Here is a 27,827-nt window from a genome sequence, read left to right as displayed (position 1 = left end):
AACATGCACACATGCGCGCACACACACATGTGCACACAGGGTCTAGGCGGAACACAGGCACGCATCGTAAGAGTTCAAAAGTCATACAGTGTAGGAAATTAGTTCACACATCAGAACAACATTCTACTGGGGTCGTTGCATAATTCAAGCTCCCGTCGGCGGCGGGGAGCATGAAGGGGTCTGGTTGGGTTGGTTGGTTTGTTGCCGTTATGACGTTAGAACACTATGTGACTGGATGGCGCAGATGATGACTGGTTAATGGTGATGATGTCAGATGACCCGGCCTATCAGATGACTGAGGTGTGAGAGAGAGAGGATGTACTTATGCGAGCATGCGTCTGAGTGTTTAAAATGCTCTACACACACCTCCTTCATGTTTTCAAGTCTTAACAACAAACAAAAAAATCCAATTCCGTATATTTATACTTCTGGAACCATTCCCTTACCTTTCACCATTCAAAATATATAATATATATCATATTAGAGTATATAAAATATAGAATCGGTACAGTCCCTTTTCATACCTCCAGAGTACTTCTTAAGTATAGCAACAACTGCTGTAAATAACAGTTGGTGTGCAATGGTAACAATTTCTCATTTTTAAAGATTTGTTGGTATGTCATTTGAAAACATGATGTATATTTTTAAAAATAAGTTTTGACTCTTAAGTGATTTTGACCAATTTAGTCCAGTGCAATGAATGACCCTCAAACAACAATGGGCATTTGCTCCTTTTTAAAATGTATCTGCCCAAGCCTCCAAGAGCTGAATGTTATATAAAATGTTTACTGAAAACTGAAAACTATGCTTTCAGACCCACATTTTTGCATAAGGTTTCATCACAAAGCGGTAGTAAGTGGAGGGAGGGTGTGGACGGAGTGGCTTTTTAGAACTACACAAACTTATCACAGGTTATATTGAACCAGAACGACTGTTTATAACATTCTATTAAGACTAAACTTTATTGAAAAAGATCTAAAGATTTCATTTTAACAAGACAAGAAAAAAGCAATAGCAAATTTAACTATTAACTAGGTTATGCATAGCGAGTAACTGTTTCTAGTAATAAGGGAAGAGCGTCCCCCAACCCTCCAGACATTTTTTTCAGTTTTCTTGACTTTTAGATTTTTTTATATTGTAATTTTGATATATTGGTACAAAGCACAAACGTACTAAAAGTTCTCTCAGTGCAGTGGACTACTGGAAGAGCCTCTCCACTAGTCGCTTTGTTCCCTTTTGCTCAGAAACGCCCCCCTCCCTGTACCAGAATCACGCAAATACACAGACAATGAAACAAATAAATACATAAATACACAGATAAATTAATTAGTTAATAAATATATAATAAATAGAAATAAATAGAAAAATAAATAGTTTAAAAAATAGATAAGTAAATAAACTGCTAAACAAATACAGTTATATTCTAAGCTTTTTGTTCGGTTTCTTTTGCCGCGGTAGGTAACTGAAAGTTAATCCAAATCTTTTTTTTTCTCCACAAGCAACATGACAACAATTGAACAGTTTCCTCACAAGTTTTTCTAAGTAACTGAACCACCACTTCATAATAAGTTGTCATATGAAAAAGACAAGCTCAAACAAAAGAACAGTGACAACTCAGATAGTACAGTAGATATTGTAAAACAAATGTAGACTATATATATATATATATCATCTATTTGTACACAGCAAATAAAGACACAGTTGTCATAGATCCTTTTTAAGGAAACAAATATCTAGACTAACGGAACTAGCTAATCATCATTAAGTTTTGACAAACGTTTCACGCTCAGCAAGTAACCTAAAAGTCAGCAAGCCAAACAAAAAAATACAAAATAAAAATTTGTTCAGTGATTCTTACAAGGCCCAAATTTGTTTATCTGGTTATTCAGCAAAGAAATAGTCTCACCAGATTTTTGGGCCAACAATAAACAAATATTAAACAAAGAACAGCAGCTCAATTCAATGCCAACATCGAAGTATTTTTTTTCTTTAAACAACACATAGAACAACAAACTTGGATATTTAAGATATGTGAATAATGTAGTATAGCACCTACTGTTGATCGCTAAAAGGAAGTTCTTTTCAAATGTTAGTTCACAAACGCAGAGCGAAGAAAATGATATAATGTATAGTATGCTCTCTAAATGGATAGATGTGTATATATCTATTTACTGATATCCCATATTGACTGATGACAAAAACAGGAAAATAAGTGGACAAAGGGTCTTCTTGCTTTGGGCTCTGGACTATAAGGATGGTTAGGCCTGGGAAAGACCCCTCTCCCTTCCCTTTTGGGTATCGCTGTTGAATAATTACGCACTAGTACATATGTGAAAAATTACCAAAATCACCTGCCTCAGTTTGCATCCCTTTTCACAAAACCTTCCATCTACAAAATCACTGCCAACTTGGACTCCCCAAAAAACAAACAACCTTTGATCCTATAAAGTACCACGGCAGAACGACAAGACAAGGTGGTGCCCCCTCCCTCCCGCCCCGGCCCCCCCTAGTTAGCCAGTCAAAATATTTTTCTCTTTTTTCAAATCCAGATTCTTGTAAAAATTCTTCAATAATTATTATTTTAATTATCATTTATAAAAATAGATCTTCTTTCTCTTTATTTTTATCTTTTTCTAAACGCATTTTTTCAAGCAAAGAGATCTTCTCTTTGGCAACAGTGTTATTTTTTCTTAAATTACTGAACGTGTCATCAGGAAAGCTAACCCATCCCCTCCCTCACCCCATCTCCCTGAACCCCTGTGAGGAAAGACATTATGTTTTGTTTGCGATACAAAACAAAAACAATGTTAGAAATTCATTTTTTTTCTACATCAGAGTTACAGGGACTGTGGAATCCCAGCTATAATCGATAAGGGGAAGTTTTAATACACACTAAAAATGAATGAATGATTCACCAATTTAAAAAAAGAGCCCCCTCCCTTTCACCGACAGGGAGGTATATAATACTAACGACAGTGGATCCGGATTTACAAAAGAAAAACAAATCCTGAATCAAGACAGAGAAAAGGTTTCAATCTAAAAAGGACATTCTCTTCTCTGAAATAAGGGGATACAGGGATTTGCTACTGTTTACACAGAAGAGAAAAATCATTTTAACAACCACAACAAACAGAAAGAATATACAACAAAGAGAAGCCTGCTTTATCACAGGAACTTCCAAAAACTGAACATTTTCATCATTTCATTTTTGTAATACTTAGGCAACATTGGCTTATAGGTCCAAAGTTATAATATAAGCCATTTCTAGTTCAATTTGTTTGATGGTTTGTTGGTTGCTTTATGTTCCGGTTGGAGTTTGAGTTTGCTGTGTTGGATGGCTGTAGTAGGGTGGTAGTGGTAGTGACTGAAGGGGCTAAGGGACGGATGGCGGTGGGGGCGGGGGGGTTGGGGGCAATTTTGGATTGGACAGAGTCGCGGGGAAACTGCTTCTACCTGTTAAAGTTCAGGACTTGTGTGTCTTGTTAGTCTTGAAGGAGACTTGCAAGACGCGGTCGCCCAACCTGTAGCCGTTGAGACTGGCGATGGCCATGGCCGCCTCGTCATAATTCGTCATGGTGACGAAGCCGAAGCCTTTGCACTTGTTGGTGTTGAAGTCACGGATCACCTTGACATTGTTGACTGCGCCGAACGGCCCAAACAGCTGCCAGAGCACGCTCTCATCTGAATCTGGGGACAGGTTGTACACGAAGATGCACCAGCCAGTGCCGGTGTGCCCGGGGATGTTCATGCCAACCAGGCTGGTCATGCTGTCAATGGTGATGGGAGAAAACCTGAGAGAAGAGACAGAGCGGGGGGAAATGGAGGGAGAGCAGAAAGAAGGGAAGAGAGAACAGATAAGTTTTAATAGAACATGTTAAGGCATATAGTGAAATGGTGTCTGCATCTACTGTACATGAAATGGCCATAAACCTGTGAAAAATCTATCTTCTATGAAATCCTCCTTACAACACTGAAAGCTTGCCATGACGCTCACCTACATGACTCACTACTGTCTACCACCATACTAAATAACAAGCTTAAAAATGTAATCAGTTGAATATTTACAGTTTTCGGATCGAACCACAAACACACTGATCTCCACGCCAAATACGCCAATTCGGATGAATTAGAATTCATATGTATGACTGTTTATCGTACTTGCATGTATGTTTATGTCTAAATGCATGAGTTTGTATGTGCGACCGCATAACTACTAAATCCTCTCTGAGCTCCTCGATTCTGAAAGGCGTCCTGTCGGGAGTGACGAAAGTGCTGCGTGCTGGGCTATATTTCTGCTGAAGGAGATGCAGACGAAGGTTTTTCTCTTTGTGTCCTTGAGTGGCTCCTTTAGGAGCTAAATTGCAGGAAGTTGTTGAATTAAACCGTTGCTAGAAATTCATCAAAGATCATGCACCAGCCTGCTAAATCTGTTCTCATTCGCCTCATAATCTTCTCCTTTTTCTTGTGATGCAAGAGATTTGAATCCTCAGTTGACTTCACTTAATTGCCTTTCCGCTCAAAGGAAAGGGAAAGGAGAAAAAAAATACCCCACTTTTAAATAAAAGGTAAATGAGATAAAAAGGTTCATTTCTTATGCCACCTCTCTTCAAAAAACGACTATAGGCATTATTGGGTGTGCTTTAATTGAGATTTCCGCTTTGCTGCAGCTGTCTCGGAGAAGGCTGCTTTCTTAAGGAAAGGGAGGGAGGGAAGAGGGAGCAAACTAAATGGAAAATGGAAGCACTTTACAGCCCAGTGGCATTAAGGTACAAAGTGTATTCCTCCCACTCCACCCGCAGTCTGCAGGGTGTTCTGTTCTGTTCTATTTCAGAGCTCGTGGCACTGATCGATAGCGCTGCTTGCTGTTCAGGGCCCCCACCCCTCTCTCTCCAGCGACTATATATGGCCAGCAATCACTACGACCTTCCTGCATGACTTTGGTCATGCACAGCCTGCTTCTGACCATTGTGGTTACTGTGGATGTTAATGCGAGGGACTAGGGTAGTTGAATCATTGACTGCAAGGGCTCACTGCAGTGATTTGACTTTTTTGATTAAATGTGTTAAGTACCATAGGAGTGTAAAATAAACAGATTATACTACCATACATATCTGTATCATTAAGACAAGGCAAAACAGATTATAATATCTTTTTTCTGTTTTCACCATGGGTTGTTGCAGCAGCTCCTAATCCTTTGTCTGTCATCTCTACATGGCCTCAGTGTCTTGTTGAGGCGATTTTAATATTTTCTCCAGCATCAAACAGGTGGAATCTGAACAGGCCTCATCACGTCAAGGGCTAGTCCAACATGCTCAGCTGCATTCAGGCCTCTCCTGCTGGGCTTGTAAAAAAAACTTGTGATTTGTATGCAAAAGCTCTAGTATGGGTTTGTGAAAGTGCGAGGGTGACGGTTCGGAGGCTAGCTAACACTGCCACTGTGAGGCTGTGGAGACGAGTGTGCCTGCGTGTACGTGCCTGTCTGTGTGTGCATGTGTGTAAACGTGCATGCGAGCGTACCCACCAGAGCGGGACCAAACACTAACCAATGTTACAGACGAGACCAGGGGTTGCATAGCAACAGTGTTAGCTGACCAGATATCTATTCTGTCCTTTCTAAAGCCAACAATTTCCAGCTCTTAACACCTTTCTTCTTTCCTTTCAAATAATAACCTGAGATCACCGAAAAGCACTTCTAACTTGATGACATACTATGCAATCAGGACAGCTGAATCAGGCACTATTTTCACCTTTAGAAAATTATGTAAAGACTCAGAATGAGGGCACTGTGCTTTATTGGACACTGGAGGTGCTAAGGTTAAACCTGTGAATTCCACATCACTTTCAATATGATATTCTGTAACTAATCCTGAATTCCTGAATCTGTCAAAATGCTTTTAGGAAAGTTTTTTTTAAAAGGAACATTTCTGTTAAGCTAAACCTTGTTCCTGTTTGAGTAGCTAAGCTGACTTCAGATGGTGTCCCCTGTGCTTGCAACATGCAAGATGCCACCATCAGCACATGAAAGATCTCTCACCATAGTGGCTGCTGCTCTGAGTTATGTAACACCTACAGTATGGTAGCAAGAAAGCAAAATGAAACATGGAGGCGAAAGGAAGGAATTCGAGCAGAGCAGTGCCGAGCAAAGCTGGAGCTGTCTGCAGTGAAACAACATATCCTGTTTCCAGCAGGGATCCAGGTTCATCCAGCCTCATCCCTTGTCCTAGCTAAGCTAAGCACTATCTAATCACAGCTAGTGCCACCAAAAGAAGTTAAGGCTATATATATAATTTTGTAATGGCTTCCACTGTACCAGGAGGATTGTGTATGTAGTCGATAGTGGATGTGGAAAATATATTATTCTATAATCAAAGTGATAGATTCAAAATTTGCCTCTAAAGAGAGTTTTGTTCCCAAGATAGGATAAAGCTATAGCTGTAGAGTGACAAGGCAGGAGAACCTGAATCCGGTAGAAAAAAAACACACCTAGAAATCAGGAGCTTTACACCAGAGAACAAAATCCATTTTGTACACAGAAACAACCCAAAACAATTCAAACAACACCAGCACTTGTCATAATCAAAACAAAGCAAATTCATCACCATTGAAAACAAAGACTGTTTTCTGTTTTTTACACCTTAAGTGGTTGGTAGGGTTTTGAAACCAACTCAAGCTGACGAGGAAAAAACCAAACAAATCAAAGAACCAAAAAATGCAATTGACCTTGAACAAACTGTCAAACGCAAAGTGACTGCAAAAATACAAGGAAACATAAACTGAAAAAAGAACAGAAAAAAGGATATTGAAAAATCATTGAGTCAACATGGACATCTGGCATTCGGTGAAGTTTTTAATTACCTCTTTACGCCATAGGCCATATTAAGCAAATTGTCCAGCCTGTAAAGAGAAGGAGGGTTCTGGGGTTAATGGTGGGCAGATGGTCGATTCACTCAATGGAACTAATGTTAAGTCCCTGTAGGAACTGCATGGTCCTCCTCACTCAAGAACAAACAAACCCATCTATAGTTGGCCCATTACACTGAGGAGCCCCACCAGAAAATGCTATCATCATAGTTAATGAATCTACAGTACCATCAGTATGGTCGTCACTTGCTCAGTCGGCCACTGCCCTAGTTCGGCAAAGCCCCGCACTAGCTAATGCCAGAGCACATTGTTATTACCATAAGTGTGACCGTTTTATTGTCAATACAAGACTACAGCAGTGGACTGGTCACAGTTCAGTATTACGGTCACATATGGAGCACTAATGGAGGCAGGACTGGAGCATAGCATGGCACTCGGCTATACTAGAATGCTAGGCTAGCCATAGTGCTGCGCAATGGCAAATCATGCAAAAAAAATTGCATGTGGGTATCCATACAATTTATGCCACCACATTGATGGTTCATTAAAAGATGGAAGATAATGAAAATTTCTTTTAATAAATTATGGTTTTTAATTTGTGTTACCTCAATTAAGAGAACACCTGAGATGACAGGAAATGAGGTAAATGCCCTGATCCAGAGTTCTGTCAGTGTAATGGTTTGGCATTTGAATGATGGTGAGCGAGAGAGGCGATGATGATTAGTATGTTTCCGATGAGGTGGACCAACAAAAACACAACTGAACATTAAACTAGCCATGAAATTGTGAATGTCTGTCTTTATGGTCGGGGTCAACCTGTTAAGTGCTAACAGGTCAGGTGGAATGGCTGAGTGTTAGAGAGTGTCCTCTGCCTAAAAGGGTTAGTTTGGGGAAATGTTCTGGTTTCATAATAATTTAAACCTGTGAGCTAAAGCTACTGCAGTCAGCGAGGATAAACTACAGTTTGTGCGTGTCTGTGTGTGTGTGTGTGTGTGTGTGTGTGTGTGGCTTAAGAACCCAGCAGGCTGTGTGTATATGTGTGTGAGACTCTGTGTTTGTGAGCTGGGCTTCAGAAACCTGTGGGCTGTAAAAAATGTTGGCCCTCTTGGATGGATGCAGTCTGCTTGGTGACTCAATGACCTTCATTCCTCACTTGGGTCTGGCCTGTCTCATGTCTTATTAACTCCTCTGGCCTAATGGACAGGGGCCACGGCTTATTGAGCAACAGCTGGCTGGTGACGCCTCGTTCCTCCTGAAAACACTACAAACTCTCTGACTTTGACTCGACTATTGGGGTTGTTTCTCCTTGTCTCTTTGAGTCAACAAGCATTTTTGTCTTCTTACAATACAACTGCTACACAGTATTTACCAAAACCTTTTAGTAAGCATCACAATCTGATTAATTATTGCTTTTACCACAGCATAATCCAGGCATCAATTCTACTGGTAGCACAATTTAGAAGCTACATATTTTCATACCTTATATACACAACTTCATTATAATTTGATTGCAATTAAGAAATCAATTAAGCAGTGAAGGCTTATAATAAATAACTTGAATAATAATTATTATAACGCTAATACAATTTATTTTAAGCATTCTAAATTAAATTTACATTGTATGTTAGAGATAACAGATGATTAGAGATTATAAAATAGAAATCCTGCAGAACTCGATCAGGATTGCAGTAATGTAATATTCTAGCTGTGTGTTTAAAATATATTGTTAATACTGGCTCCCAAGTTACTTCACATTTAGGCTTTACGTTTAAACCGCCTTTAAAAAGTTATATTGCGGTTAAGTACCCACACTGAAATCCCCAAACTGTTGTCAGCTGAGTTAATTCACAAAACCTTTTTACATTTTACTTAAATGTTTTGCGTAAATTGTAGCCCTACTTATCTGGGTTTACAGTGTGTCTGTGTTGCAGCACTTTTTCACTAAATGTTACCAAAAAGTATGGAAGCAGCCCTAAAACAAAGAAAAAAATGGAGAAAAGGATATACAGAATCATTAAAGCAGTAATTAGCCCATTACGTGGGAAGGGAACAAGCAGGCTGCTTTGTGGGTAAATGAGTCAATTGGAGAGGATGCTCAGAGGAGAGGCGCTCCAGGCCCAGGAGCACGAAGACATCTGCTGGCCGCCGGGCCGATGGGCCACAACAAAACAACCTGCTGCTAACACACACACACTCACTCTCTCGTTCTCTCTCTCTCTCTCTCTCTCTCTCTCACATGTACAAATGCACACTGATGCACCCTCACCACGCAAACACTCTGCCAGCTTTTCACACTGCCTCTCCAAGCTCGATATAAACAATAGGGCTTTTGTGTTTTCTCTCAATGCATGTTAATGGAGGAATGGGCGTTTTAGTCTTTTCTTTTTTGAAACAAAAATCTGTTCAATTATAATTGGCTCCTGCCCTGGATATAATAAGGCTAATTTGCTAATTAGTACCATTAGTTAACGACAGAGAATCGGAAACGAGCCGGGATCTAGGGCTTGGTGTATTGTGCTTGAGTCGATTATGTTTGCTGTCTTGAAGAGGGACCATAGAAGCATATTATACATTTACTTGTGACACACAGGATCGATGTAATTATAACTGCAAGAGGATTGTACTGAATTCTGCACAGTTTATTTTTTGACTTGGGTTTTACCAGTTGTAGCAACTTGTTAAGGATGTCAAAGAGGGATCAGTTTTACAATCTTTAGTAGATCTAGTAGACTGTATTTTTGTAGTTTGTTTTCAAAGTTTGAAACACACTCACTAATAATATATATTTTAGCTTGAACTTTGATTTCATCTCTTGAAAGAATAAACAGAACAAACAAAACAGGTTGGACTGTATACTGTATACTTAATAAGAACATCGAACATGTCCTTTTGCTCTGTTGTCCTTAAAAGATTGAGTTAAAAGAAAGGAAACAGTGCACATCGAGCACATTTCTTCTTCTAAAACCTCAACACTTCTAAAGTGTTGAGGTTTTAGTGTAGGACTGGGGAGCAGAGAGCAGGAGCACAGGGACACAGTAAGGAAGTGTCCTGTGGTTGTGAGTTGTGATGAGAAGCGACAGCTCTCCTGTGGAGCCTGTAAATTGGCTTGGCGTATCACAGACACACAGCCACGCTACATCGCTCAGGTGTCACACCAGGGAAGCCGCTCCAGAAGAAAAATACCTTCCAAGCTCTGACTTTGATGGAGAGTAAACAGCACGACTGGCTTAGTGTTATTGAAAGAGAGAGAAAATTGTATAAGCACATATTCTGTCCACAATTCTAAAACATTCTTGTTTGACTGGATGATCATAAGATCACCTGTTTCTGTTTTGTTATTGTGGAGTGAGTGAGCCCTAACTGTTGCTAGGTGTTGTAAAACATTTAAATTAAAAAAAAGGAGTGTTTGTGTCATTAGTGAGTGACAGGAAATGACCAGGTAGGGTGCCATATATAAAGTATGTCAGCCATATACTGTATGATGTTAGGTGATGGCTTGGTGTAGAGATTAGTCACCTGGGCAAAAAACTATATTAGAATTGACTTAAGATTTGTCACTTGAATTTCTTTTCTTGAAACAAGATTAAAGCCCAAATCCTTAAATTAATTTTGGCATCGTAAGTTTTTTTGTTCATTGGATTTCATTTGTGTCTCTTAAATTACTTCAGCTTTTAATACAAGGTCTAATGAAATATTTAATACAGTTGGTAATGTCTTGTACAGTAAGTCTGGCAAAAGTACATTTACACTAGCAATGAGTCAAACAATGAGTCAAACTACAACACTTGTACTACTTAATTATTGGTCATTGTATCAGTGTGACCAAATAATGCAGGATTAGGGCTTTATGGTCAGAAAGACAAAGATGGGGAATCAAATATGATATATCTTTTTGTTTGTTCAACATTTACAATATTTGTAATCAAATGCATGTTTTTGCCCAGGCCTCACAGGGATTTATCTAGGAAGTGTTGTCATGATGGCAGCATGATGAAATGAAGGGAAATACGTAGTTGTGAACGACAGAACCCCACAGTCTCTTATGAACAGTTCCTCTCTGATCTGGGTGGACCCACACAGAGTGCTCACAGGACCTGATTTACTGACACCTGCACCAGGTGCAGAGCTCACACCTGTTGTTCAAAAGGGGACAAATTTGCCAAAATAAATGTTCACATACAAAAAGTTGTATCATTGTTGAAACAGGGATATTGCTATGACTCATGCTCTTTATGTGTAGGCGTCACATCCCCTGTTCGAACACTGTAAATTGCATTTGGTGCAAATGTTTTCCAAATCAGGCCTGTTGTTTAGAACAGATGTGTTTCCTTGATTAAATGCATTCATTGTCACATAAACCAAGAATAATTGCTATTGAGTTGAACAGTGATGACTCGTACCAGAATTTTATCCCCTCTACACATTAAATCTGTCTCATATCCATATATGACATAGCAATCCTGTTTGTCATTTAAGGATACCAAACACACCAGTAATGCTAATGCTAATATCATGGCAACAAGTGTTTTGACATAATGGAAAATGTTAATCACACTATGATAAACTATCAATCACATCCCATTTAAGTCCCATTGTAAATTTTAGTAGTGCTAACTATGCTAGTAAAATGCAAAAAGCTTTGCCCTTTGCTTTCCATTACTGTATTCTGAACCTCAACACATTAACTTGGAGATTCCCAACCTTTTGGGCAGATGGCGTCATGACCCCATTCTCCTCCTTATCATTATTATCTTTAATATTCCTGTTAATATTACATCTAAGGCACTTGTGTTTCATTTTGCTACAACAAATCTTAAGCTACTTCTTCCAAAATTATGAAACCGCATGGTCACTTCACTCTATTAAGAAATTTTTTTTGGGGTCCCCAAATGAACATGAGAAGACTTTACCTTGGGTCAGCCCCCAAGGTTGGGAAAGTCTGCGTTAACTACACTCCTTTTAAAATAATACTCATTGATGTCCCCATGCTATAACTGCAAACCTGAACAATTTCCCTCCCCATCTTGAATCTTTTCTGCCCCACTCCCTCCTCCATGACCCTCCCCTTTACTCACCTGAACCTCTGAGCCTGGTGGTGGAGGGGGCCTGGGTATCGGCGATTGGGGGACTGGTAGAGTTGCGACAGAAGGGCTTGGCTGGTCTTCTGGCTGGGGTTGTTGGCGAACTTGACCGTAATGGGCTCAGCGGCACCCGATGGCTTCTGTCCATTCAGGCCCTTGATGGCCTCTTCAGCCTCTATCCTCTTATCAAAGCGGATGAAGCCCACACCTCGGGAGCCACCTGCGGGGCCAGCAGATCACAAACAAACAGGGTCCCTTTTACTTCACAGGGTTTAGATAGAACATTCATATTCTGTGCATATGTACTATGTATATATGTACAGCATGTAGGTGGAGTTTTAAACATTATTTATTTGAACAGTATGTCAGGAAGCTATGAAACCAGATTGCTGTGTGCTTTAAAGGGCCTCTTCAAACGTGTATGAATAATTTATAAATTGTGATTTACAGGTGACTGTGTGTATCAGAATGTAAAAAGACACAACTGAACAGAAAAAAAGCTGAGGTTATAACAGACAGCATTTCTAATTCTTATGGAAGAGTGATAACATAAACGATGTTGACCAATTTTAATCACCAGGCTGTGATGCTGTGTATGTTTCCAGCTCTCTCTTGTAAAACAGATCTTGATCTCAGAGAGATTTCCTGAATAAATAAAGCATATATACACATATACAAGCTTGTAAATTGCAACTAAGAGAATTCAAACAGGTTTTATTTTAATTCTTTATATCTTATCATATCATGTATTTTTATTTTTTAGTCTCATTTTGACTTCACTGGGTCCCTACACTGCACCAACCTGGAGCCAAACCTAATGTGCTGCATTAAACACAAGGATAGGTACTGTAGGTTTGGAGAGAGACAGAAGACAGAGACAAATAGTATGATAACACACACACATACACACCAGCTGTAAACTGAGCTTACAGGGCTGCATTGTGTGTGTGTGTTCAAAGCTACACAGTCCATTCTTCCTTTATGCTCGCTCCAGTCACAGTCAGCCATACACACACTCGTCATGCATTGGTCCCAGTGACATTTGAGCGGTTTCCTTGGAGATATTTTTTGACTGCCACCTGAGAGGAACATTTAGAGACTTGCTTTCTGGGAGGTCCTTTATTAGTGTCTCTGAATGCTGTGTGTGTGTAACTGACTGTTTATATATGTGTGTGTGTGCGCACTGGTATCTATTAATGGATGCTGTGCCTTGTTTTAATGAGGCTGCCTAGATGGCCCAGAGGATGCTTGCTCAGTGACAGCAGCACTCTGCTGAAGAGACTATTTACATAATACTGTGTGCACACAGGCATGTCTGTGTGACTGAGACTGAATAAAAGAGAGGCAGTGAGAAAGAGGGAATTTTGTGTTTGAGCATCATTGTGTGCAGTCTCTTTCTCACACATAAAAAGCCCACCTTATTGTTATTCCACATTTTTGTACATGCCATCCCTCTCCCCGTCTCTTTTTTATGCTTCCTGTTGGCTTGTCTCATAGTGCTCGCTCTCCTGAATTCTTATTCGGAGAAGCACCTTGACCATCTCACTTCCCCTTTTCTTCCTTTTTTTTCTCTCCAGGACACAGGCACCACAAGGTTATTTACTTTCCAGCCAAGCTGCAACATAAAAAGCCACTCTTTGAAAGCCATGATCAATGAAAAATATCTTAGTGATTCTCCATTGAAGTTAATTTTAGGGCAAGCTTATTATTTTTTTGCTTTTAGTTGTTCCAAAAAGAATATAAAATAAAATAAAATCTGTTAATTTATTAATGGTTTTTTTTAAATTTAAAAATGGTTTTATAATTGGATTTTTAAAATCTAATACATAAATCTGGCTGAAAGTCAGATTTTAAGAATACCATTTTCAGCACAAACACTGTAGTTTTATCTTTTTGTTTAAATTACTTAGAGCGACTGAATAACTCATTTGCACTTTGTCTGCAATTTTATCGCCTCTTTCGACTACTGGACGCATTTTATATACTATAAACCTTGGTCATCAGTGTCCTCTTGCAGCAGGAGAAACTATAACAGTAGCTTTTAACTCATGTGCTCTGTTTGTTTGTTTGTTTTTTTTAATAAACAAATTCTAGTTATTTTTCAGTGAAATGGTAAAAACATAAAACAATGACCCTTAAGTTTTATTAGGCGTCTAATCAATTTTCTGGACACAAGATTCTAAATTTGCAAAAGAAGCAACCTTCCCTCACACTCTACACTGACCACACACACTGCCGTGTACTGACCTGAACCACAGCATTTTCCTTACGCCTGCTTGATGATCTCATTAACTTCTATTCAGTGTAAATTATTCTGTTGAATTCTCATTTTTACCTTTCCTTGCTCCCTCTCCCCTGACAGGTGCCAACTCTGTACCTGTACATTTTAATTAGCTTGTCAGAAGCTGAAAAATAACAATTCTAATGGGATCTACACAGTGCAGACAACAAACACTGCTGTTCCTACAGTTTTCTTCATTCATTACTGTAGTTGTCATGCATGTGCTGTATGTGGGGTAAAATGGGGGTCACTGCTGTTTCTTTGGGGAGAGTTTTTAAGATACCGTCAGTAACTGTGATTGGCAGTGGGCATTTGTATTTTCTATTTAGACAGGTAAACTTAAACACCATGCTTCTTGCTAATTGGAAACTGCTCGATTTCTGGACAGTCTTGCGCTCTAAGGCACTTGGCAACTGTAAGAGCCTTGCTCAAGGGCACCTCAGTGGTAGTTAAGGAAGAGGAGAGCTTTGCTCATTCACTTCCTCCACTGAGACGAGAGGAGAAGAGAGGACTGTATTCGTCCTTTAATCCTCACACTTGTTTGGCCTTGAGCTGCTCCTAAGCTGGTTCTGGCTGGAGGGCCTCTAGACAAACGCTTGGCATACAGATGAAGGCACGGCACAAACAGACACACACACACACACGCACATACTTAAGTGATAACTTGAAGAGGTGCTATTGAGAATGAAGTGTGAAAAGAGGAATAGAGATTTGTAATTGTCTGTGAACAATTGCGTATGTGTGTGTGTTTGTGTGAGAGACCGTATGAGAGAGAGATATTGAAGATTTCTATGTTTGTACTTTTATTTTCCTGTAAGTGTGCATCAACTATTCTTGGCTTTGAGTTTATACAATAGAACTATAAGGAGATGAGGGAGCTGAGGTGGCAGTTGACCCCATCACCCTTAAATCTTGCCTAACAATAAGTGCGTGCGTGCACGAGTGTGATTATCTCCCAACATGTTGGTGTAGCCAGTGCAGACAAGCAATCTGGGGCTATAACATAATTCACTTTAAGATTTCAAAACAAGTTCAGGTAATAAAATTGAGAGGATGTTCTTTGGCTTGGACACAGCAGGGTGAAGTCAGTGCTCAGTCACAGTTCAAGGTTGTGCTGTGAAACATTCCTGCTGTATTCTGTTTACTGTCACTAGAGAGGAGGAAGAGATCAATGGGACTTTGCAGGAGAAAAACCTGATGGTGCTGTGAAATGTGAACTAACCGACATACAATGTTTGCAATACTGTATAACCAAACAGCATTCATCTGCTGACTTGATCTGACCAGCCACTGTTCTTTCTTTTACCTTGTCTTTTGCTTTGCATACTTTGCATGCTTTCTTTAAACCCTCCAACAAAGACATGTTTTGTACAGTGCTATACAAATAATTATTCTTTTGCCTATTATTGTTCTTAACCTGCACGGGGAATAGTAATAATGAAGCTGAACTTGACTTTAGATGCATTGTGCTTTTGATTGACATAATTCCTCACATTGCATCAAATACTGAATGTATCTTTATATCATAGTGCATCAAGTTCACCAGGCACTACATCATTGCGTCAAATACTCCATGACTGTATTTATGCTTAATGCGTTCTGAAGTTGTCACATCAAATCAAATCACAAATACAACAAGGAATGACTGGAGACTGACCAGGGACATATAGTCCCTTTTATCTGTATCTTTGTTCCCAGAATTATTCTGTCAAAGGATAAAGTTTGAACAAATCCCACTAAAAGAACAAAACCAGCAATGAATAAGTCAATCTCTTAATATTGTCTGACTTCACTACTGTGTTTGTGTCACTCAAGACTTAAGTCCACTTATTTCCACTGAGGACATACATTTTTAAAAACCATTCAAAAATACATATTTTTAGGAAAGCAAAGTGATTTCCTAAAACAGCTGGGTACTGTAGTTTTTAGCAAGCGTCATTCATACAGGAAGGGGACCATGGATTAATACACATTGGTAAAGTAATGAGTATTTACAGCTGCAGATTAGGCTTTTGCTACACAGACTATACTTTTTTTAAGGGATTTTTTGACAGTAGGATAAATATAAGATATGACCAGCCTTACCCTTTAATATTATCCAAGTATTTATCTAAAAGAATAACCAATTTAATAAACCAGTTCTAAATGAAAAACCTGCTCCATGAATCCACATTACACTCAAAGTTTATCCAGGTGTTTTCTTATTAGCACATTGTCATGCCATATTAACGTAGTAAACCTTGAGAAGGGTTTATTTTTCTCTTGTTAAACATTACAACAAAAACAAACTTGCAATCTATGAAGCAAGCTGCCAGTCTAGGGAGTCCAACCTAATGACTGTCCTTTCAACCAGCCCCAGAAGCCTAGGCTACTTATCAACCGCCAGCCAGCCATACAGGCAACATTAGAGCACAATGTACTTACTAAGGTACAGCAATCTGTCTTTCTCACTCTCTCTCTCTCTTCTTCTCACTCTCGTTTTTTTTGCTCTCCCTCTCCTCCACAGTAATCAACAGAGGCTTATGTAACTCTCTCTACCTGTGCTTATCTCTCTCTAACACACACCGACAGGCACATTGGCTGCCTTACTAATAACACGCTACCTCAATCTGGGGAGGGGGAAACAGAGGGAGAGAGGTTGGGGGGACAAGAAGCAAGTGCTAGGGGTGGGGACGGGCAAGGCGGTAATGAAAAGGAGAAAGGGAAAGAGTGGGAACGAGTAGTGAGGAAGGAAAGGACAAAAGGAGAGAAGGTGATGGAGGAGAATGTTAGGAGGTGACAGTAAAAGGATGATGATGAAAGGAAACACTGCTATTCTTGCTTCCTCCTGCCCAAACAAAGCCGCTCTTTCTCTAAAACCCACTATCATTTCCCCAAACACTGACTGACTGACAGAGAGAAATGACTGCTCCTCTGAGAGACCAGAAGAGAGGAGAGAGGTGAGAAACCTTGCTGCTGGGTAATGAAACACACACACTTTCATTTTCTCTCTCTCAAACACACAGTTTCATGCATCTAGTGCACTGTATCCTTGTAAGCAGGCCCATACGCTCGCCGAGACAGACACATGCACCAATGCACGCATACATAAGCAGAAACTTAAAATATTTTCAGGTATTCTGCCATTCTATCTCCCATCCTTTTATCTTTTGAGGAGCTATATTGTGCCAATTGTATCAAATGATTCAACTTGCTTTTCCAAAAGATTTATAATATGGCAGAGGCAGAAAGAAACCCTCTTCCTGCTGTCTTCTAATTAGAGAGAGGGGAAAAAAAGCAATGTCCTTGTCTTAAGTAACATTACTGTGCCTGGCTACAGATGGCGTTTGAAAAAGCAGCAAGAGGAGAGACGAGGAGACTTTGAAGACTGGAGGTGCCCTGTGCTTTAGCCTCTGTCAGAGCAGAGCTTCAACCATCTGTCTGGTGTGTGCGTGCATATATCGATGTATGCGGGTGTGTGTGAGCATGTGTGTCGGCTACCGCAGAGATAGTATGTGCTGGTAAGATTATAGAAAAATAGCTAAAGGCAGAGAAACGGCAGACGATAGCACGAGTCAAGGCTGCAGTCATCCCACCTAGCGGGTGCACCGCTCTGCTCGTATTACCTTGACCGTTCTGTTCTCTACTACTGGACAGGTGGAGAGCAGGGATTCAGTGTGGTGTCAGTCTAAAGGAAAACATCCATTATTCAAGTCAAGAGAGGAGAGGAGAGAACATTCCAACTGTACAGAGGAAGGGTAATTCCTCTGAGAAAAATTAGTGTTGAAATTCACAGATACACTATGCAAACAGGAATGGTCTAAATATAATAAGAAACAAAAAACAAAATTGTAGAGCCACACAGGTACACGAAGAGCTCTATTTTCATGGCCTTGGAAAGACTAGCACAAACGGCTCCATGAAGTGGCATTTCTCTGACCTTGAGATACATGTTATTTTGGTATTTTTGTACCCAGTGCAGCATGCATGCCACAGAGGTGGAAGGAGAGGCAAAAGGAGATGGGGGTTCCATGCAGATGAGGCTGCGCAGTGGGGTGTTCGTGTTTTGGTGAAAATTGTCTCTGATGGTGCTCTGAGATTGGAGGGCTTGGTCTGTTTTCAGTGCAACATCACACAGATGACTTTTAAGCAGATAATTTTGGTGATTCCATCAGTAAACACTAAATCCTTGATGGAAAAGAGCAACTACTGAATAATGTATAAAATTAATAAACAATTTTATTTAGTAGTCACACTTAAAATTGATGCCAATTTTGCCACTACTTTGTTCAACTACACTATATAAATCAGTCTGTACTTCAGATTATGGGATGATTTTTACGTCTATGACCCACAGCTGCTGTTAGATGGTATGAAAACTTTCAGTTTAAGTGGTTAAATCTGAAAAAAGTCTTCTGAAGGCAGGAGGACACATATGAGTTTATTCTGCAGCTTCTTTATTTTAAAAAGCCACACAAGTGTTATTATGCACAGCAATGCTAATTACTGTAACACGTCTATGCATCGACGCACAGGGAACTGGTCTGTTAAACCTTTCTGAGGTAATTTTGCACACAGTTCACACACTTTGATGACTTTGAGTCCTCTCATTCTCATTCCATTATCTTTCCAACCGTCTGTTCGTTTCTCTCTTTCTCTCTGACTCTCCTCATCTAAAAATACCAGATTACAGGGACAACAGCTGTGTGTTTTGTGGCTTTCCTCCCAAGAATCTAGCGAGAGTGGTATTTTAGTTATGACTGCACCAGCTTTGGTTGAATTTTATAGGGCTGAGTCACGCAAGTAATCTTCAGACAATTCTGGCAGCAGTGGCTTTATTGTTGCATGTAAACATAATCAAATTTTCTCAAGCCTCCAAAAGAGTCAGTAACTACACACAACAATTTCTGGGTTAATCACTAACAACATTAATGCAACATTATGCATGCAAAGCACGACATGACTGGACTTTCAACATCTCCATAAACATAAATTCAACTTAAAAAGGCACATCATGTGCTTGTGGCAGCAAACTGTATTTGTAACGCTGCATGTTTGTGCATTCAATCTCTCAGACAAGCAATGTTTTTTTGTTTTTTTTTACTTGGAGAAGCCAGTTTGGGATTTTTTTTAAACCTTCAATATTCAGTACACAACTTGGCAGTAAATAATACCAAAGTGTCTGAAAAGCTTTCAAACATGGATGCCTCATGTCAACCGAATTTCAAGGTAACTAAACCTTAATTTAATGCTATTTTGGTCAGGAACAACTCTACCTATCGTACAACTGTAGCTCAATGCCAAATAATTATTCATTCAGTGAACAAAATGCACTCGTTATTAGTAACACTGGCAATCACCATCTTGAGTCGTATGTTGGCATGAAAGCTTGTGAGTCGTTACCATGGGAATCTTTCCCATCGCTACCTACCATCCCACATGAAGAGACCGCAGCATCAGCCTTTTCACAACCAATCCTTAAACACACTGAGCAGCAATTTAGTTTCACATCAGAGCCTGCGTTTGTGGAAGCCAAGTCTGTGGATCAATTGTATTTGCAGTCATTGATTAGGTAAGCATTGACCTCTGTTCGCATTCAGGTCTGGGATGAAGGACTAGGAATAGCCAACTATTGATCCAAAGCTGCCTCTGATATTATATCTGTTTCAAATTGAAGCTAGCCTAAACCAGCTATCAGAGCGCAAGATCACGGCCTGGCTGCCTTCCCTGAAGGTTAGAAAGAAAGGCTGGGGGAATCCGGCTTGCACTATTTTCACTGATAAAGAGAAGAAATATGCTTATCCATTCAGAAGGAATCAATAGACAGAGGCAGGGAAAGAGGAGGGAGAGGGGATGGAGGAAGAGATGGAGAGATATCCTTGTCAAGTCGATGTTGCGTTAGCTCTCTGAGTCTCTGGGGCAATTTGGCAATTTTAGTGGATTTTGTTTCAGCTGCCTCTGACTGAATGATGCTAACAGTGATGTTTTTAAAGTTCCCTCTTGTTTTTATGAACAGAAGAGTGACTGCAGGGTGCATCCTGTTGATGAGGAGGTCGTTTAGAGAACAGACTTCATGTTCCCAATTTAGCAGAGCAGGAGCTGGGGATCATCAGCCCATCTGCCAATGGTCACTGAAGAAGATTCGTTACTTCAACAGCTTTATGTAGCACTGCTGTTTCTATGTATTTCGGTCTGCACATTGCTCTTCTCTCACTGCCTTTTCCATTATTGTAGACATTGTAAGGGTGTGTCTCAAGTCAGTCGCCAGTTCAGTGGGAGTAGTGAATCACTGAGCGAATTGGATTTCAAGCACTGATTAGGTCACTGATTCAATAAATATAGGGAGACTGGTGAGTCACTGATGACCTGCAACACAACATCAAGGCACCACAAGATAATGTGGTCACATTGACTTACATCCTTCAGGTCAGGAAGACTAAGCTTTTAAAAATACATTAGAAAATAAAAATTAACTATAAACATTGTTTTCCACATGTAGGTGTTAGGTAACAAGGGATACTTCTCAAAGGACTAATTTCAGAGCAGTCACTGGAACAATATTGGCATTAGGACATCCTGCAGTATGGCTGACTCCCTGAACAGTGTGTTACTTACTGAAATGGGGACTGGTTTGATATACACCACAAATCTGTCTGAGCCAGTCTCTTTCTCTGTCTCTCCTTTTCCTTGTTCTGTACTTACATTTTGGGCAGCCACAGGAGAGTTTTAATTTGCAGCCCATTTCTCTCTTAATGGCAGTGAGTGTGTGTGTGGGTGTGTGTGTGTGTGTGTGTGTATGTTTTGTGTGCATCTGCCTCAGTACAGTAACAGAGAAAAGAAAAAGATGAGTCAATGATGCCAGCATACTACTCTCAGGGCCCTTCTAAAGTCCTCCATGTTTTTAATCACCAGCAACTCTAACATCTAATTAATCATTAACATTTCTCCTGCTGATCTTTAATCCTCTAGGGACACCTTGAAGAACATCTCTCTCATACACACGTGTGTGTGTGTGTGTGTGTGTGTGTGTGTGTGTGCATACAGTATATGTGTATTTCAGTTTTGAGGCAGGCAGGTAGGGTGGTAGTCAGGACAACAATTAGTGTAGTCAGGGTTGTTAGCAGGCTTACACTGTATAAACACCTCCTGCTCTATATATAAAAAAGTGTATTTGGTCAGTAAGAATCCAGCCTGCCTCCCAATAATACGTCCAATGTCTACATGATACAAGGGGAAAACAGCAATGTATGGTAATGGTAGCTATAATAATTGTTCCAATGGTAGATTTCACTAGCATTAGTTGAAAGGATGGAAAAGTTGGGTTTGGTGTGCAATTCAAATTATTTTAATTTAATCAAATTAGTTACCATGTTGTCATTTTCTGTGCTTGCTTTGCATTTTTGAAAATTGTTTGAAAGGAACGGGGTTTTCCCTTAATCCTTCAAATAACACAAGCTAGTTTGACATTTGTGTTGGAAAAAAGAATGCTTTTACAATTAAAAAGCGCAGTGTGTTTAGCCACATGTGGTCCATCAAATAATAATGCCACACACAGGATACCCTTTAAAAACCAACCAATCAAAATATTCCCTAATACTAACATATATTTATGTAAATTGATAATATCAATTGAATTAGCAGTGTTCTTTACCTAATCCAAGCACAGATTCATTCCTTTGTTGTTAACACTGGCTTAAATGGGTGTGCTGTGGCTGTACTCAAAGCTTGGCCTAAGAACACTAGTTAGTTGCCCCAAATGTAATAATACGCCCCAGTTTTAATACTTTTGTTGTTTGGCAAAGTAATAGACAAAAATTGGGCAAAGAAATACACATGTTGGCCGGCCATGTATTGCTACTTGAACATACTGCATATATGTAACCCATGGACAAAGTGACATCAAAATTTAGTGACTCTAATGCCTTTTAATAGAGAAATTTGTTAATATTAATCATTTTAAATCTTAGTTTAAAATCACAGGATTTAACAGGAACAATTATGTGAAACACTTATTTTCTTAACAGACATTTTTCTTTGATCTGGGTGTTCATCTTTATCTGGACATGCTTGTGAGAACACTCCACTATAAAACTGCAGGCCAGTCAAGAATGGTGACATGATGAATTATTGACTCTCTTGTGAACTCAAGCTATGGTGAATTCATAAGAACCTTGCCTTCCCGTGACCAGTACCGCCTCTGTTGAGATTTGTTTTATTCATGGTGTGTGGCCTAAGCTGAGAAGCAAAAAATCAGAGATGTGGCTGTGGTGTGAACAGATGGGTTTTCTGTGGCCTTGCTCCGTGTTGCGTGGCTGTGTTTCTTTGTAGGGAATCCCAGCGGTCTAAGTAGCATGGTCCTATGACAGGTCTGTTAGTTAAAACAGATAGACAGGAGATGTGCCCACCTCATCTAAATGTGTGTGGATGAGGGTAGAAACAGACCTATCTTGTTTTCCACATTTCCTTTCCACCGCCCTTCTCTTTAGCTCTCCCTTTGCTTCCTTCCTCTCCTCATTTCCTCTCCTTCCCACATCTCTCCTCATCTTCACTGTGTTACTTGTTTTTCTTTTCCTTTTCTCTGCTTCCTCCCTCTTCATCTGAACTCCCCCCTGTCTCCTTTGTTTTCCTTTCCTCTGCTTTCACCTCTCTTCTAACCCTCTCTCCTCCTTTGCTCAGTGTGTACAGACAGGCGTGCACTTCACTGCCAGCAGTGATTTATTCTGCTTAGGCAAATGAGTGTGGCTTACAGCATGCTGCTCCCTTTCTGCTTCATCAGTACACATTGCACATAACACTGGAGCAGGTTGCAGCCTGTAGGCACACACACAACCCCTGAAATGGATCTAAGAGACACCCTGGAGGGGTTCTTCTGCAATACAATGGGCTGATGTGATTCATTCCTGTGTTTAGGATGTAGTGGAATGTGTAATTGAGCATGTATATTACGCAGCTTGTGCCTCTCATGTAATCACTGTTTTTACCACGGCGCCCTCGGCTAGGGCAGTGGTCAGAAAAATTGCCTATTGAGGTCACTCGCTCACTGAGCAATGCTTGGTGGATAGTTAGGCTGGCGGATGTGGTCGAATCACTTTACAACATTAATACAAATCTTTCTGTCACTACCCCATATCATATTTGTTTATCTTTTCCTGCTTTCTTTCACTGTATCACAATGTATTAGCACACATAGGAATTTCTTCTGTATGTTTGTGCAGATGTAAAATAAGACAGATAGTCATTGCAATCAGATTGTGTTTTATGCTTATGTGGTCATGATAATACACTACTTCTATACACAGATGGAAGGAGGACAGTATAGTCCAGTATTGTGGAGCATCAACACATTTCAGTTTGACAAGCACTGTCATACAATAAACTAGAGACCTTCTGAACTGTTACATCAGAGTTTACTACTTTACAGTATCAGCAGAGATGAGCACCCAAAGATATGTCATGTTCAGTTGCCATCTTTGTTTGGCTGAAGAAAATGTTTTGCTACTTGAGTAACGGTTGTGTGGGTACTTTTTGATCCAGATGGACAGACAGACAGAATCTGAATATTCTGGAAATACCTTGAAAACTATGCTAGGTGTTGTTATTTATCTTTATGAAAAAGAAAGATAAATTGTTGTTTTAAACAGTTTAGCTGAGTGAATTAAATGCAAAAATCTCAAATTTAAAAAAAAAATGACATAAGAGGCACAAATTGAGGTTAATATTACGCATGTATCTTAACATCATACAACAAAATTACTGCACAACGCATATAGTAGAAAAGACAAACAATTGACACAATGCTTTCTGTTTACAAAATGTGTAATGAGTAAAATATTTAGTCTAAATACCCTTGTAAATGGCTGGAGGATATTAATGTGTAATTGAAGCAGTGACATGATGCATACGTACATACAGTATGTAAGTGTGGGCTTTGTGTCTGCCTGGTCATGTGTGTCAATCTGAAAATGTATAGACAGAGGAGGCGCTGCCCCATGGATACCTGTGACCTGGTCGACAAGGATGCGGGAAGTGATGATGCGTCCGTACTGGGAGAAGAGCTGCTCCAGCTCCTTCTGGGTCATAGTCTTGGGCAGACCGCTCACATACAGGTTGGCATCACGGATGGAGGCTGAGCTGGGTCGTGCGTATGACACCTGTGGGAAAAGAAACAAATTCTTAGGTATATAAATACCAAATTAGGGCACCAATACTTAATTACTCATTAACATCCCAGTGGGTTCAAATCTAAACAAGATAACACTGTGAGAGGTAGGATTTTGTGTGTGTGTGTGTGTGTGTGTTTTGGATGGGCAGGGCTCTGGGTCATTGGATCCTCAGGGAGGAAAATGTGACTGTATTTTCTCAGTACACCTTGCCTCAGGGATTATTGTCGTCAGGAAAAGATTTAGCTCCTTAGAAGACCGAGAGATAACACTTAAGTAGTTTTCTGGGAGAGGCAGAGGAAACTTTGTTCCCTTGGGTAGAAACCACAGGTGTTTCACTTTAAAAGGACAGCTCAAGTAGCCAGGGGAACAGGATTAATCGTATTAGGAGTTTGGCCAAAAAAGTCACTTCATTCAGTGTATTGATTTCAAGCATTATTCTGAGTTAAAATATGGATAAATAAAAAAGGGTAAGAGTTAATAGGTTGTGATTGCAGATGTCTTTTCCAGTGGGCAATTTTAATTAAGACATTAGCAATAAACCTAATAGTAAGTTAACAAAAGCCTTTAAGCTTTTCACCAAGCACCATTTAGCCTTGTAAAGTCTGAAGAGTCGATTTCACAGTTTTGTTTTATTAAGCAGGTATAGAGTATGTGTAAAACTTTTAACATATTCTCTACTGCAGAGCATCTGTGATGGGAACAAATTGTTGCTTTTGTGTGTCCCTTCAGAAATTTCTTTTATGCAGTGCTGCAAAAGCACACGCAACCATACACATATTCACACACACACACACACACACACACACACATAAAATCCATTACATTCTTGCCCTTGCAACACTCTCCTGGACAGCAATCTCACAGAGGGAATAAAAAGACTTCCTCATGTAACCACTCACCCACACAATTTCACTCGGTTCCTCATTGTCACGCGCTGGTCCTCCTCCTCATTTCCACACACGTACAGAAACACTTATTCCACAAGCACATGTCCATAAACACACGCGCACACGCAGCTTTCGGTGCTGTTTTTCAGTCATTCACATTCTTCTACCTAGAATATTCTGTGTGTGAATGTCATCTATAATGGTGCAAATGGCTGGAAATGAAATAACTGGTTATTCTGTGTTGTGTGGCTCCCAGCAGTAGCTCTCTGCCAGTTAACTTTTAGCTGTCAAACGTTGTCCCCAACATCTTCACGTGTAGCCCCGATTTTGCTCCAGCAAAGGTTGCGTAAATCCCATTACTACTGCTGCTGAGTGGAGCAGCTTTCCCTTCTACTACTTTCATTACCTCTGACATGTGGAGACATAAGACATCAAATAAGGTTAAAGTCAGGCAAATATGGTGGATATGCACTCATATCCTTGAGCAAAAGCATGGAAATCCTGCTGAACTCTAATGGTGGGAGAATGGGATTGAGAACAGCTGGCTTTCCCCATGTCTCTCCTCTTTCTGTCTCTTCTTTCACAAATCTTCCTCTTTGGCCTCTCTGCTCAGCTCCTCTGTCTTCCTCTTCCTCTCTGCATCTCTCTCCTTTTTCGCTGCCTGGATCTTTTCCTCCTGCTTCTCTCCTTCCTTCCTGCTCGCTGCCTCACTAAACCTTTCTTTTGCTTCCAGATTCTGCCTCTTTTTCCTCCTCTTTTCTTCTCTGTGCAGCTCTCCCTCATTTTCTCTCCCTGTCAACCAACTCCAGATGTCTAATCCATTAACACCTCCTCAAGCTGTGAGCAGTATTGTGTACAAGTGTGTTGTGGTGTGTGCTTGCGTGTGTGTGTGTGTGCGTTCAGGAAAGTAAGAAAAACTGTAAGTGTGAAGATTAAAGTGTTCACAAGCACACGCTGTATAAACGTGTCTGAGATTATGTGCATGCGTGTCACTGTGAGCTCCTCTCACCTTTGGCATGCTGCTTCCCCTCACACCTCAGTGGGAAAGCAGCATCGCAGCCATCGCTGACAAAATCTGAGGTGTCATGGCGGAGGAAACCGCAGCAGCGAAACCAATTCAAAGACACTACAGAGAGACACATCGCCCGAGAGCATGTGAATCTCTGGGCCAAGCATTTCCTCACAAGTGTAGTGACAGAGAGTGGGAAGGGTGTGACATGAAAGAGCGACAAACTTAATTTTAGAATTACCATGCTGCCTTTTAATTTACCTTGTTACCTTAAGGGTATTTCAGTCTGTTGTGGAGAAGGCAGGCAAGGAAAGGAGGTAATGTGAGGGAGGAAATGAAGTGTGAAAGAGTGATAGCGCCAGACAGAGATGCAGAGTTGTCTTCTGTCATTAAGAAGATCGCTTTTGTCTCAGTAACAACTCGAGGCAACGTCTTGTGTCATGAGTGTGAAAATCTCTGAACTCAGACTGTTACCTCATGAATTTCACACCATATAAATGACCTTCAACTTTTTCCAGTCTTTCTAATAAAAAAGCCTAGTTTCACTTAAGCCTCCAAGTCAGCTGACATGCTTTATGTTGTAATATCAAAACCCCAAAATACCTCTGTCAGTGTGAACACCAAATACTGTGATAGTTGTAGAAACAGAACTGTAGTCTCTTTAAGACTGGCACATTGCAACTATTGATTTCTAATCTTATCTTGGATATCTGAGCCACAAGATTACATTTATAGGCCTCTGAATATTATTATGGTAAGATACGTAAGGGTATCTCTGGAAGAAACTTATATCTTGGCTCATCCAAACACTTGTGATGACCCACCCAACATAAACACATCAGATCACCACAGATCCCACCTCAAACAGAAAGAAATGTACACTTACATTCACTAATACAACACATGTAGAAAACACACACAAATACATTACACACAAACGCTCTTGATCTCTTTGGCAAAAGTTCGACCAGAGCCAGGCTGCTGTGCTGAACTCAGGCCAGACCCGGACAGCATATACTGTCTAGGGACTGGAGGGATTCTCTGAGGGATTCCCCATTCACAACTACAGGCTAATCCCATCCTATTAGATTAGATTAGATCAGATTAGATCAGATGGCAGGAACCAGAATCCAGGGATTACCACAGAGCAACAGATTATTGCCCAGCGTAACAGTGACAACATATCAGCAGGCACAGAGCAGAGGGGATGATACCAGAGGATAGTAGAAGAGGAAAAAACCTGCTTGCAGGGTTTGATTTTTAGTCTTCAAAACATGTCTGGAGGAGGGACAGCACAGCGTTGGCATTGATTTATCTGTCTTACCTCGGTGACAACCACCATCAAGCCTGCACATTAGTCATGCCATTAAAATGCACTAACAAAGCCCTTAATTATTTTAGAAAACATGATGATTGACTTGTCTCTTCCCTTTCACTCGGAGATATCTATATAATTTCACCTTAATATTTTGACATTTGGAAAGTAATTAGCATATCGGCTATAGTCACAAGCTCTTTAATGTGTCTCTTTGATTTAGATGGTCTTTTTATTTCTGAGGCTCGCTG

At 40.2% G+C, this 27,827-nt stretch overlaps 2 protein-coding genes across 12 annotated transcripts in view; one reads left to right on the top strand and one right to left on the bottom strand.

Annotated features, from left to right (window-relative positions):
• Nucleotides 1-27,827, top strand: part of agbl4 (AGBL carboxypeptidase 4) — a 432,805-nt gene that overhangs the window by 48,696 nt on the left and 356,282 nt on the right. The gene's annotated exons all lie outside the window — the stretch shown is intronic.
• elavl4 (ELAV like neuron-specific RNA binding protein 4) overlaps nt 3,402-27,827 on the bottom strand; it is an 80,035-nt gene continuing 55,609 nt past the window's right edge. For 7 of the 10 annotated variants that reach the window (XM_042416282.1, XM_042416288.1, XM_042416286.1 and 4 more), the window contains 4 exons: nt 24,200-24,353; nt 11,937-12,171; nt 6,856-6,894; nt 3,402-3,791 (listed from right to left, as the gene is read on the bottom strand). In XM_042416282.1, coding sequence (XP_042272216.1) covers nt 3,464-3,791; nt 6,856-6,894; nt 11,937-12,171; nt 24,200-24,353 — 756 coding nt within the window. In that variant the 3' untranslated portion in view covers nt 3,402-3,463. The remainder of the gene's footprint in view (nt 3,792-6,855; nt 6,895-11,936; nt 12,172-24,199; nt 24,354-27,827) is intronic. The other 3 variants (XM_042416283.1, XM_042416284.1, XM_042416285.1) reach the window with 3 other exon arrangements.

This window comes from Thunnus maccoyii, chromosome 7 (assembly GCF_910596095.1).
Source record: "Thunnus maccoyii chromosome 7, fThuMac1.1, whole genome shotgun sequence".
NCBI lineage: Eukaryota > Metazoa > Chordata > Actinopteri > Scombriformes > Scombridae > Thunnus > Thunnus maccoyii.
The sequence above is the reverse complement of the archived record's forward strand: the minus strand, read 5'-3'. Positions and strand labels throughout refer to the sequence as shown.